The 14,562-nt window shown below is 36.6% G+C and overlaps 1 protein-coding gene across 1 annotated transcript in view; it reads right to left on the bottom strand.

Annotated features, from left to right (window-relative positions):
• The window catches only part of ATF7IP2 (activating transcription factor 7 interacting protein 2), a 45,750-nt gene extending 31,563 nt beyond the window's left edge, over positions 1-14,187 (bottom strand). The window contains exons 1-3 of the mRNA XM_045571291.1: positions 14,139-14,187; positions 3,605-4,443; positions 2,373-2,497 (exon numbers count right to left, since the gene is read on the bottom strand). Of these exons, the coding sequence (XP_045427247.1) occupies positions 2,373-2,497; positions 3,605-4,433 (954 nt within the window). The 5' untranslated portion in view covers positions 4,434-4,443; positions 14,139-14,187. The remainder of the gene's footprint in view (positions 1-2,372; positions 2,498-3,604; positions 4,444-14,138) is intronic.
• Between the last annotated feature and the right edge of the window lie 375 nt (positions 14,188-14,562).

Here is a 14,562-nt window from a genome sequence, read left to right on the forward strand (position 1 = left end):
CTATTCCTGGTGATTCAAAAGGAAGCAGACTCTAATAACTTAGTTATTTTGTACTAAGCCACCAATGGGTAGATTCCTCTTGATTAGATTAGACATTTGTTGTCATTTAATGGTGGTATTCCTCATATAGCAAACATAATAACCTCCAACAAATACCTTATGAATGTCTCTGCCAATGGTACTGAATTAAAATTATAAAATCAGATGAAAGTCCTAGATACAATTTTCAGATTGCTGACAAAGTAGCCTAAAGACAACAAAGACTGGCAATTATGTATCTCCAATGTGCCTCAACTATCTAAGATGGTGAATGGAGCTACTAACTTGGATTTTAAAAGAAAAACTCCTATACTTCAGTAATTTAATTGGCACCAATTAAGCCAAGATCCTTATGAAACCTCAAAAGAAGAGTCAGCAGCCCCAGAATTCTCTCATAGGGAAGAACCTAAGGACAAGAAGCCCTAGTTCACTGGGATTCAAAGACGAAAAATAGATGTGTTTTTGAAAGTTTAGTGTTTAGTGAGAGTAAGCTAGTCTAGCTATTTAGAGGTAGGTAAAAAGATAGGAATTAGCTAAAACCAAGTTGTCTCTAGGGAATGTGCAATAAATTTCCAGGTGGTGAGTGGGTTAGAAGATAAAATAGATTGAATTCCCTAAATGTCATTGGAAAGGACTATTTTCTGTGTCAACCTGAACCAACTACTTTGTGAAGCAGATGAGAGTGAAGGAAAACCCTGATTTTTCCATGCCAGTAGAATTAAAATGTTCAAAGATTAAATTTTGTCTTTATATGTCCATATCAGACCTTATTTCTGAATTCAGTTACTAGTCACTGGGAATAAGACACAGTTGTAATATTTTTCAACATTTTTTTTAAACTGCATCCATGGTTACCATAATTTTGATACCCCTTTCCTGCAAACAATAGAATAATTACATATTTTTAATTAGTGTCTCTTTTGGTCTCCCGGGAAGAAAACAAGAGCAGAAAGGGAAAAACTGTTGACTCATCTGTTAAGCTGGTTCAGCATTCATCTTTCACAAAGGCTTCTAGGTATTATATGAATATACATTCATATAATAATAAACTAGATAATTGTAATGGCCTGTTTTAAAAACCAGCAGTGTTTTTGTTTTGGCTTCAGTAAGCAGGATAGTTTGAATTAGGACATTTTGTTCCATTACAGCTGACAGGCATTCATTTAGTACTTAATGTCTTTTAGTTGTGTCATTCTAGTAGTAAATACAGTAAAATCACAAAATATGGTAATCAAAACAGAACCTACTAAAACTGAAGCTCATTACACTTAATCTCAGTTGATCAGACATGTATGGAAACTGTAATACAATGAGATAAAATTGAGCAAAAATGAAAGCAAAACATGTGTTAAATGATACTATAAAGCAAAATGTCAGATAATACAGCATATCTATGTAAACTTGGAAATTAGGACAAGAGAAACCTGAATGTAACAGGACTATGCAATGAACTTTAGGTTGTCAGAGTCTATGAAATAGTGATCAATCGTGATAATGTCTACAAATAGCTACAAATACAGACCAAAGAACCTCATTACCAGTACAAAATAGATTTTTTAGCAAAACTCAAGGCCATGGGGTATATGACTCACAAAGAGATTTGAATGAATTAATTACTGAAAAGCCCATACTCTTTGTACCAGAGCACATTATCTAGGGTTACTCTGAATAGGATAATTCTCAAGAAACTAGAATTATCTTGGTAATGTAAATAATTATCTTCCCCCAATACATCCATCTGCTAATTCATTTTTCATATACCAGCTTTGCATCAAGTGAAAGTCATCTGTACTAAGTCATTATGGAGATCAATTAACTTTTACCATTTTTTAAAATCCTCACCTGAGGATATTTTTCCCATTGATGTTTTAGAGAGAGTGGGGAGGGGGGGAGGGAGGAAGGGAGGGAGGGAGGGAAGAAGAGATATCAACCAGCTCATCTAGGTTGGGAATCAAACCTGTGACCCTTTGGTGTGAGGGCTAATGATATTTACCAAATGAGCAAAACCTGCTAGGGCAACTATTCCCCCACCCCTTTCTTTTAAATATTTTTTATTGATTTTAGAGAGGATGGGAGAGATGGGGGGAGGGAAGGAGGAAGGGAGAGGAACATCGGTGTAAGAAACATTGACTGGCTGCCTCTCTAAAGCATCCCTACCCAGGATCAACCTGAAATCTGGGCATGTGCTCAAAACAGAAATCTAACCAGTGAACTTTTGGTGTATGGGATGACACTCACCCAACTGAGCCACAATAGCCAGGACAACTTTTACCATATTTTACTAATCAAAAGTAGAAGTTTCTGAAGCAAATATTTAAGTCCCAATATTTTACCTGTTCCAGCAAAGCTGTTTGCTTTTCCAGAGCTACACAAAAATTTTCATTAATTTGCTCTGAAGTTTTCAGGCGCTTAACATTTTCTTTGTTTTCTGAAAACATCCTCTTCCTTTGATTATGGCCTTTGGGAGATGAAAAGATCAGAGATAAAAATATTCCTTCTAATGAAGGGAACAGGGCAATTCTCTAATTTACAGACACTCTCAGCAAATAGAAAAACTAAAATGTGACCAATGACAGCTTTTTTTTTAAAGAAAATACAATTGTATAAAAAATTGCAACAATCTATTTTTTTTAATGAATATCATAGGTAGGGTTCTGGTCTCAGATGCATTTTCCCTTCAAACTATCCTTAATATACATTTAATATCTATTTAATACTGAAAAAATGGAATAAAGTATAGCATTTAATTTTCTATTTAGTTGCTTAAGTAGTTACAATGTTTTTATAAACAGTTACTTAGGCAGTCCTACATATTTTTAATAGGTGAACCTATTTTTAAGCAATTTAATATTCGTCTTGTGAAGCCTAGACAAAATTTATCCTATAAAATCATATTTCATTAAGCTACACAAACATCCTACTTCGAATGAAATACACTTTAGCTATTTTAATATTACAACCCTAGAACTTCATTGGTTAATTATTTGATGCATTTCTCTCAAACTTTACACACATACAAGTATGTATGTACAATATATGTGCATATACTTGGTACATGATTTACAGGTCAATTCTATAAAAAAAAATGGGTTCACCAACAATTTAAAAATCCACTCTCTCAACTAGTCTCTTAATTTAATAAATAAAACTTCAAAGTAAGAAATTATGTAGATGAAATAAACGAAGCAAATGCTATAAACCACCTTTTGTATTTTTGTGCTCTCAAGGAAAAGTGACTGATTTCTTGACAGAATTTACTGCCCTTTGGATATAGAGGGTACCATTTCCCCTTCCCACCAAGAAAGGTTCAGAAACAAGATACTCTGAAATAATTGTCATAGTTTACCTTTTTTCTATACAGGGTGGGGCTAAAATAGGTTTATAGTTGTAAGTACACAAAATAGCTTATTCCTATATGATTACTTATTATGTATTATTTTCCAAACTACTGTACTTTTGCCCCACTGGATGTGTACTCTATTGTTTCTATATCTGAGACTATAAAATCCACCAAAAGACAGTAATTATTTTGATTTCCCCAAAAGATATACAAATATACACTTACTGTTATTACTATCTGTGTCAAGTGATGACAGCCATGTTGACTCTGTATTTTCACCATTTGAAATGCTAGAATAATAAGTTCTACAGGATTCTTCACTTTTCAAAATGCCAGCAGTACTGTTACTATAAATGACTGAATTTACTGCCATAGGTATTTCATCGACAGGCACAAAATCGGTGTCTGAACTTAAAATGTCATTTTGCCTATTATCATGCGATGCAGAATTGGAGTTTGTTTCTAAATGGGAAACTATCTTGTCAATTCTCTTATCCAAGGTATTGGTTACTGCAGAATGTGACATTTGAACTTTAGTACTCAATACACTGTGTTGGTTACTGATGGATTTCAGATTACAATCTTCTTTGTGTTGTTCAAAAAAGGATCTTATTACATTTGCCTTGTTACAGTTTTCAGAAGTGTTTTGTGAACCTTTTGCCTCTTCTGTAGACAAATTCCTGGGAGATTCTATTGGTTTACTTGGCTTTTGGAAAGGGTGTACAGCTTGTTCTTCAATGTATTGCAATCTTGTTTCCAAATCAATTTCTAGTGTTTTTTTTGAATTCTGAGAAAATGCTTTACTTTTTTGTGAGCACTCTGAATTTTTATTCGAGTCCAATGAGGAAACATCATTTTCAGAATGTCTACATTTGTTATTTATGACAACACTTGAATTCTGATTATCACTTAGCACATTATTCCCAATTGCTGCTGTCTTCAGTGCTTCAACATTCTTTGACTTATGGAGGATCTCTATTTGTTTCCGGCAACTGGTAGGCATTGTTTTTTTGGCTTTTAATATCTTCCGTTTACTTCTATCTGGACTTGCCATCTTTCATATCCTAGAATTTAAGATACCATATTTAAATGCATTTCTCCAGCAGACAAAAGCTAACATCTACTTACAATATTAAGACAATGTTGAGACTATCTCTTCATTTAATTATTTTTATAAAAATCCACATTTACTAAAATATACAATTTCTTTCTATAAATCTAAAATATATAAATTCAAAACTTATAGTGCTAGTAAGCCTCTACTTGTTACTAACCCTGATAATTTACCTGGCTGTTTTTTTATATCATTTTACTACTATAACCATCAACTTCTGGTTTAAATCATCTAAGCAGGCCATACGTTAGATAATCTAAGATTAAGTTGCAATTGTGCATAAACACAAAAAACAATGTTTTATACAGAACATTCCATTTTCTACACACAGTGGCACTTTTTAAAAGCTTTCCTAACATTCATAAGTTTTCTAAACAAATGGTACTGCAGAAGTAATTTCCAATAGGCATGAATATGAAATGAGCACTAAGATATACAATGTGATGCCAGTTGTAAGAAGAAAGCCAATGTAGGTTTTATAATTTCTGATTGTTTCTCATAATTTAAGGAAAATCTACCACATAGCAGAGAAATATTTTAGTATTTATCTCAGTGTCCACATCAACTCCAATCTGAATGGTGGATAATGGTCTATTTTGTTCTTATTTTGCTGCTTGTCTGTTGGTATCATGGGTTGCATGCATGCTCCCAAGTAAGGGCCTGTCCTAGTCAGCTCTACCTCACCACTGCATCATCCCCACCTGGCTGAAGTTGACCTGTGACAATGTGAAACAGCAGATCTACATACTGGCCAAGAAGGGGCCGACTCATCACAAATCAGTGTGATCCTGAGAGGATAGTGTTACATAAATGACAGGCAATACAATCTTGAGAACTCTTAAGTCAAAAGGATTCGCTCTTGATGTTCCTGAGCATCTCTACTATTAAATTAAGAAAACTATTGCTATTCAAAAGCATCTTGAAAGGAGCATAATTTTTTTTTAATGATTCTGATCCTTTTTGTAAATTCTGTCCAATTTTGATCAGTAGCCATATTCACTGGTTGGCCTGATATTATGAGGCCAAACAAATCCTCCCCTGCAAAACTAGACATAGGAGACATTCAAAGACTCTGCCCTAGTTGCATAAATTTATCTACGTATTCAAGCAATAAAATTATTAACTAGGAAAAAAAAAAAGGAATACTGCAGTACTAAAAGTTAAGATGGCGGGAACTAAATGATGCGTTTGCCTTCTCCCATTACCTCATCAAAATTACAACTACTAACTATTCAACAACCATCATTGAGAACCACCTGAAGACTAGCTGAACGGAAGTCCTAGAACTGAAAATATAAAGATGCCACAGTGAGACTGGTAAAGGGGCAGGGATGTGACAGGTCCCAAACTCACAGTGTAGGTATTAAAAATCAGAGGACTACGTCAGCTTTAAAGTCCCCCCAGAAGAGTGCGGTGTGCCTCCCACCTGGCTCACCAGTCCAGGGAAAAGTGATGGGAAGAGGAGTGCCTATAATGAGTCCCAAAAATTCCTCAAGTGAAGCCCCCCTTTTTCCCCACTGCAAGAACTCGCTACCTCATAAACTCACTCTGTGCACCAGCCAAGGGGCAGCAGCTCAAAGAGAGCCAGGGACATACATAGAGGAGCTGAACTGACTGGTTTCAGAGTAAGGGAGTAAGGGAGTAAGGGCTTGAAGGTCAGGGGTCAGGGCCGCTCTCTTTGGGGATGAAGTGCTGGCAGGCAGCAATGTTCCTTGTTCAGTCTTAATCTCACAAAACTGGCAGGCCCAGACAGGTACCAAAGCTGAGCTCTCTATTAAACTTGCTAACAATGGTGATTCCTTGAGATGTAGTCCATCCACCTTATCCAACCAACCCGAGCTATTTCCAGGGGCTTCCACACACAAGTAGCATTGTGCTGTCGACTTTATTGAAAGGCTCACAAACTGCAAACAAAAGCAGTTGGACTAATTATACCACAAGTGGTGACTGGTCTTAACATGCATTGTGACTTCCATCAGATTGTTTGAAGCCTATTAGGTGTACTGGTTAATAATGGCAGACTTTTGTAATCAAAGAAAACACGATAATTTCAAGAGATACATCAATAGTGCTTTATTTAAAGTAATGTCCATTGCTAGCTACACATTTTCCCCATCTATCAGGTAATTTGTGGATATTGTCCCAATAGAGCTTTTCTTGTTTTGAGGCAAACCATTCAGAGACCCAATTTTCCATTTCTTCATATGTTTTGAAGTGTTGCTCAGAAAGTGCATGTGCCATCAATCAGAACAAGTGGTAATCTGAAGGAGCAAGGTCTGGTGAATGTGGCAGGTGGGTTAATACTTCCCAGGCAAGATTTTTTAATGTGTCTTTAACTGGTTTTGAAGTGTGTGATGGTGCATCATCATGAAACAAAATTACTTTGCTGTGTCTTCTGGCACATTATGGTCATTTCACAATCAGAGTGTGGTTCAAATTAATTACTTGTTGTTGGTTGCAATCAGTATTAACAGTTTCACCTCATTTTAGAAGCTCATCATACACCAAACCTTCCTGATCCCATCAAACACAGAACATCATCTTCTTTCCGAAGTGATTTGGCCTTGCAGTCGATGTTGATGGTTGACCTGGATCAACCCATGATTTTATGTGTTTGGAATTCTCAAAATAAATCCACTTTTCATCTCCAGTCACAATTAGATGCAAAAAAGACTTTCTTTCATGCCATTGAAGCAACATTTTACTGATTCTTTTTCGGTTTTCCATTTGTCTTTCGTTCAGTTGATGTGTCACCTGTTTTCCTTCCTTTAAGATCTTTCCCATTGCTTGTAAACTATTGGAAATTGTTTGCTGAGCAACGTTTAATCTTTTCGCAAGTTGTTGTTGAATTTGACTCACATCTTCATTCAATAATGCTTGTAATTGTTGGTCTTCAAACTTTTTCGGTTGACCTGTCTTTCAGATAGAAATCGTTTAAACCAATATTCACAAATATCTTGAAATGAAGCATGTTCACCATAAGCTTCACAAAGTATTCAGCAGCACTTTTCTTCAAAATAAAGTGATGAATTAAAACTTCTGTAAATGCCCTTTTTTTGGGCATGAAATTCAACAAAGTGTAAAAATATCTATGATGTTAACACCTTCAGAAAATTTGACATATTAAGTTTTGAAGCTTGTTGTCAATACAACAAAATAGCATAGATATCAAATCAAATAAATATCAACATATGTGTAACGTCATCTACTGAAAAAAAATCCGCATTATTAACCGGTACACCTAGCATAAAGCTGCAACCAGTGTTTACTTGTAATATAGCTTCAATTAATCAGCCAGAAAGCCAACACAAGTGGCAGGTGGCTTCAGCTCACATTGTGGTGTCCACACCAAAGCATTCCAAGATTGGCACTAGTAGCAGCAAGCCTCACTTCACAGCATAGCTTTTCTCAAGAGCTTCCAAGCCGGGCCCAATCAACAACCAACTGCAGATCACTTTGTAGATGCCAGCATATGGCCCCAAGCTGTGCCCAAGAGGCTCAAGAAACAACACAACTTGTTGCCAGCTTGATACCACACCAGAGCACCATTCAATAGGCTCCACAAATGACATATCCAAAGGGCAGAATGGCTGGCACCAGGACTCTGTTAATGTGACTTTCCTTTGGGAGTGGAGCTGGGGGGTCAGCTCATGCACAGCTATTTATCCTCTGTAGTCACAAACAACCCTCAAAGCCAGGTAGCCCAATGGACAATTAAACCAACTGACATACCAAAAATAATCATGACTAAACTACAACAGGAGGCACACACAACATGTACAAAGGATACATACCCCTTGAGCACCCAGCTAAGGGGAATAGGGAGACTGCCAATGGGCCTCACAGGTCACCTACTATGTAAGGCCATTCTGCCAAGACTAGCAGATTTAGCAGATCTACCTAAATGAACAGATAAAAATCACAGTGAATCAGACAAAATGAGGAGACATGTTCCAAATGAAAGAAGAGGGCAAAATTCCAGAAGAAGAACTAAATGAAATGGAGACAGGCAATCTACTGGATACAGAGTTCAAAACACTGGCTATAAGAATGCTCACTGAACTTAGGGGAAGAACAGATAAACTCAGTGAAAACTTACAAACCATAGGCAGGTGGAAGAGGGAGAGAGATCAGTCAGAAAATGAAGAATACATGCTGTAACCGGTTTGGCTCAGTGGATAAGAGCATCGGCCTGTGGACTGAAAGATCCCGGGTTTGATTCCAGTTAAGGGCATGTACCTTGGTTGTGGGCACATCCCCAGTAGAGGGTGTGCAAGAGGCAGCTGATCGATGTTTCTAACTCTCTATCCCTCTCACTTCCTCTCTGTAAAAAATCAATAAAATATATATATTTTAAAAATACATTAAATGAAATGAATATATTAGAGAGAATCAACAGCAGATTAGATAAAACAGAGGATCAAGAAGACATGAAAGAGGAAAACACCTAATCAGAATAGCTAAAATAAAAAAATAAAAAATTAAGATAGTTTAAAAGACATTCTGGGAAAGCATCAAGGATACCCACATTCACATCATAAGGGTACCTGGAGAAAAGAAAGCGAGCAAGGGATATGAAAACCTATATGAAGAAAAAAATTATTGAAAACTTCTCTAACATACAGAAAGAAAGACAAGTTCAGGAAGTGCAGAGTCCCAAATAAGATGAACCTGGTGTCCCAGCATACATCATAATTAAAATGTCAAAAGTTAAAGGTGAAGAGATAATCATAAAAGAGAAAAGTCAGTTATGAACAAAAGAGCTCACATAAGAGTTGTTTTCAAAGAAACTATGGAAGCCAGGAAGGAATGGCAAAAAATATTAACAGTGATTAAAAACAAAGTTCTATAATCAATATAACTATCCAGCAAAGCTATCATTTAAAATCAAAGAATAGCTAGTTACTGTAAAAAACAAACAAAAAAAACTAAAGGAGTTCATCACCAATAAACCAGTATTACAAGAAGTGGTATTTATTTCATTAAATAAACAACAAAAGATCAAAAGTATGAATGAGAAAATATCCTATATAATAAAAGGCTAATATGTAAATAGACCGATTAGCACAACAACCGAACAACCAGTTGCTATGATGTGCACTGACCACCAGGGGTTATGCAGAACATGTCAGGCATCAGCAGCAGGTGACAGAGAGGGGAACATGGTTAGCGTTGGCTGCAGTGGGATGGTAGAGCAGGTGAGCAGGGGCACCAGACCAAGGCAGGGTGCTGGTCGATGTCATCAGGGTGAGCCTCTCATGGTTACTGAAAATTCTTTACTCCCATGCACTGCATTCCAGCCCGCTGCTCACATCTGCTGTGGGCCCCACTCGTCCCTGAGAGCTTCTCAAACGGCCTCTGCTCCTGAGAAGCAATTAGGGCAGCAGCCACTGCTTGCACCCATTGCTGGTGCCAGCTCCAATCACTCCATGCCATCAGAAGGGTGCGAGCAGGGCTGGTCCCTTCAGCATGTGGGAGCAGTGATGCCTAGAGTGAGGCTGTCAGCAGACAGGTGACCGGGCTGAGGCAGGCAAGAGCACGGAGGATGGGCCAAGACCCGCCCCTGTGCCTACCACAGCCTCAGGGCCCACAGTTCCTTCAATGTGCACGAATTCATGCCCTGGGCACCTAGTAGAAAAAAAAACACCTTACTGACAAAAGAAAACATTTAGTAAATACAGTGGATCAAATAAATATGCTAATACAAGGCAAAAGTAGAAAGATTATGTATAATTAACAATAAATTAAGGGACACCCACAAACACATGCACAAAAGAAAAAAATGAGAAAAAAATACAAATGAAAGGGTAACTTTAGAATGTTAAAACTTAAGTGATAAGCAGCTTAAAATAGACGGCTGTCAACAACTTGGTATATGTGAACTACATGGTACCACAAACCAAAACACAACAAGATAAAAAATGGAGAGGAATCCAAATGCAACACTATTAATCATCAACAGACAAGGGAAGTGAGCAAGAGAATAAGAAATGAAAACTACAAAAACAATCAGAAAGCAATGAATAAAATTCCAATAACTACAGACCAATAAATAATTCCTTTAAGTCTAAATGAATTAAATGCTCCAATTAAAAGAGCAAAACAGTGTGGCAGAGTGGATAAAAAAAAACACACACACAAACAAATCCTATACATAAGCTACCTACAAGAGACCCACTTTATATTAAAAGACACATAGACTGAAGGAAAAGTGATGAAAAAAGTTATTTCATGCAAAGGGAATAACAAAAATAGCTGAGGTAGCAATACATGGATAATACAGACTTTAAAATAAGAAACAAAGGGCATTTCATAATGAGAAAGGAGTCAATCCAACAAAATAACAAAACTCTTGTAAACATCTATAAACTCAATGTAGCAACTAAATATAATATATACAGCAAATATTGGTGGTTATAAAGAGATGGATTGATAGTAATACAGTCATAGTGGGGGTCTTTAACACCTCAATGACATCAATGAAGAGGTCAACTAGACAGAAAATCAACAAAGAAACAACGGTCTTAAATGATACATTAAACCAGATTGACTTAATTGATATTTTTAGGACTTGCACAAACAGTAGAATATATGGTCTTTTCATTTTTTAAAAAAATTTTATTTGTTCATTTGAGTGACAGAGAAAGGGAAAGAAACAAAGGTGAGGGAACGGGGAGAGCAAGAAAAGGAGAGACAGAGAAACATAGATTTGTTATTCCACTTATGTATGAATTCACTAGAGGCCTGATGCATTTGTACAAGAGTAGGCCTCCCTTCCCCCAGCTGCCAGCACCAGCTTCAATACAGCACCTGGGACCCAGTCTTCCTTCCTCCAGGTATGCACAGGCATGCAGGACCCCGGCTGGCTTCCCTCTGTCCCCGACTTTGTCAGGAAGGATGTCTGGAAGACATCCAGTCTAATTAGCTATTATCTGCTTGAAACTATCCATTGTCTACACCACATGTGTCAAACACAAGGCCCGCGGGCCAAATCCGTCCCGCCAGGCCTTGCAATGTGGCCCGCACCGCACTGTCATCACTGCACTCCGCTGCATTTCCATCACAATGACAGTTTATGACTGTTCAGTAAACCATTCGGCCCGCGATTTAGGCTGGATTTTAGATTTTGGCCCCTTCTCTGATTGAGTTCGACACCCCTAGTCTACACTATCAGGAAAGTGTAAACAAGGAACCCAGAAGGGTGGACCTTGAGCTTTGGCAAGGGTCAAAGTGATGCACCAATTGTTTAATCAAGACAATGGAGACTCAAGCAATTTCCTGACCTAATAGTTTAAAAATGAATCTTTACTAATATTTACTGACCTTTAAGACAATCTGTCTGCTACCAGAATTGTCTGCCTAAGAGCAAGATGTGTATCTAAAATTGAATGAAAAGCTAGCAGGGCCTGGGACCAGTGAAAACCTTCACCAGAGTTGGGTTCTCTGTCTGGTACCCTGTGATTTCCAAATTCATGTTTCTTGTGTAGCCTCATCATTTGTGCACAGCCCTTCTCCAGGTCCTGAACCCAAGCCACTCAGGTTGTGGCTGACACATCTTTCAGAATTACCCTTTTATAATTATAGATCGGTTGATTCTTATATGTGAAACGACTGGGGATCAAACCCACAATCTAGGCGTATCAGGACCATGCTCTAACCAACTAAGTTACTAGATCAGGGTGAATAAACTAGTACATTCTTTTCAAGTATACACAAAACATTTTCTAGGATACACTATATTTGAGGCCACAAAACCACTCAATACATTTAGGAAGGTTAACGTCATATCAAGCATCTTCTCTGACCACGATGATATGAAACTAGAAACCAATTACATGAAGAAAACTGAAAAACACACAGAGACATGGAGGCTAAATAACAAGACACTAAATAATAAATGGCTAATAACAAGATCAAAAATGAAATCAGAAGATATCTTGAGGCAAATGATAATGAAAACACAATGACTCCCAATCTATCAGAAACAGCCAAAGTGGTTCCAAAAGGGAAATTCATAGCAATACAGGCTTACCTCAAAAAAAACACAAAAAAATATAGAATAAACCATCTAACCTTACACCTAGAGAAATTAGAAAAACAAAGCCCATAGTGAGTAAAAAGGAAATAATAAATATCAGGATGAAAACTCTAAAATAATTATAAAAGATTAAATTAATAAAAAAGCTGGTTCTTTGAAAAGAACCTAAATTGATAAGCCTTTAACCAGAATCATGAAGAAAAAGAGAGGACTCAAATAAAATCAGAAAAGGAAAGGGGATAACTGTCACTACAGAAATACAAAGGATTTTAAGAAAGTGCTCTGAACAAGTAAATGCCAACAAACTTGAAAACATGGAAGAAATGAATCTCTGTTTTCTCTCTTTATTTCTATTATTTCTCAATCCCTGGCCACCTCCACTTAGAACCGATTCGTTCATCTCTCTTTCCATGCAGGACATGGAAAAGGGAGATCCCCATCGCATCAGGCCCCCACAGACAAGAAAAAGCTAAAGGAGTAGATCACCACTAAACCAATATTCTATGAAATGCTAAAAGGTGTTCTTTAAAAAAAGAAAAAAAGAAAAAAAGTAAAGATAAAAATTATGAACAACAAATACATATCTATCAACAAGTGAATCTAAAGTCAAGTGAATAAAATATCTGATGAGCAAAATAAACTGGTGAATATAATAGAATTGGGGCCATAGAAAGGGAGTGGACTGACAATTCTCGGGGGTAAGGGGGTGTGGGGCGCAGGAAAGAGATTGGACAAAAATCTTACACCAATGGATGAGGACACAGGAGGGGGGGACATGGGTAAGGGCATGGGCTGGGATGGGAACCGGGTGGAGGGGAATTATGAGGGGAAAAAAGAGGAATATCTGTAATTATCTAAACAATAAAGATTTATTTTTTTTAAAAGGAAGTCTTACCATTTTTTACAATGTGGATGGACCTAGAGGATGTTATGCTATGTAAAAAATAAGTCAGACAAGCAAAGAGAAATACTGCGTAATTTTACTTATATGTGGAATCTATAAAACAAAATATATGAACCAAGAAAACAGAAATTAACTCATTGATACAAAGAACAAATTGATGGTTGTGAGAGGAGGGGGGATGGGAGGATAGGTGAAAAAAGTGAAAGTATTAAAAGTACAAATTGCCTGTCATAAAAAACAGTCTTAAGGATGGGAGATCTAGTCACTAATATTGTAAAACCCACTGTGCTGTCAGATGAGTACTAGGCCTACCAGGGTAATCACTTCATGAGTTATTTAACTAATAACTGTTGTACACCTAAAAGAAATATAGTATTTTATGTCAACTGTAATTGAAAAAATTTTTTAAGAAAACAAAGGAATACTGCCAGGTTAGAAGAAATTCAAAGAAATAACAGACAAAACAAAAATAATTATAAAGACACATGATAGACAAGTTATCTAACAAAATGAACATATTAGTTAAGGGCATGATACAATTTACAGTTCTACTTTGCCTGTATCACTGCATATTAGATGGCTTCTTCACAAATGCAATTTTTTTTAATATTTGTGAAATAGACAATGAATACACCAACTCTTCCCTCTGGCATGGATGATTGTTAAAACTGGTCATTCAGATGTATAAAACAATTAGCTTCACCTCAAGGTATACTTTTTGTTGGTACAGCTACAACTTTGTACCCTATAAATATAAAGATTATTTTAGTTTGAACACAGAATATCTGGAAAAAATGAAAAAAAAAGTTAATTTTTAATAGAATATGTTGTTATTGAGTATATTTCTAACAAAAGTTCTGTTTTCACTGCAAATCTATGAGAACTAAATTATCTACATACAATTTTAAATATCAGATAACTGGATTACCACCCCCGTATTTTCTAGTTTTATAAAACTCAATCCTCACTTCTTCACTATACATGTACTTCAGGTATCAGGCAGTGTAGACTACATTCCTATCATTAATCACCTGGGATTGTGAACCTTCATTATATCCTGTAACAAATATATATCAAATCACAAAATGCCAGAAGGCCACTGTGCTGTCAGATGATAAGTAGAAACC

The sequence above is a fragment of the Pipistrellus kuhlii genome, unplaced genomic scaffold, assembly GCF_014108245.1.
Source record: "Pipistrellus kuhlii isolate mPipKuh1 unplaced genomic scaffold, mPipKuh1.p scaffold_m20_p_4, whole genome shotgun sequence".
NCBI lineage: Eukaryota > Metazoa > Chordata > Mammalia > Chiroptera > Vespertilionidae > Pipistrellus > Pipistrellus kuhlii.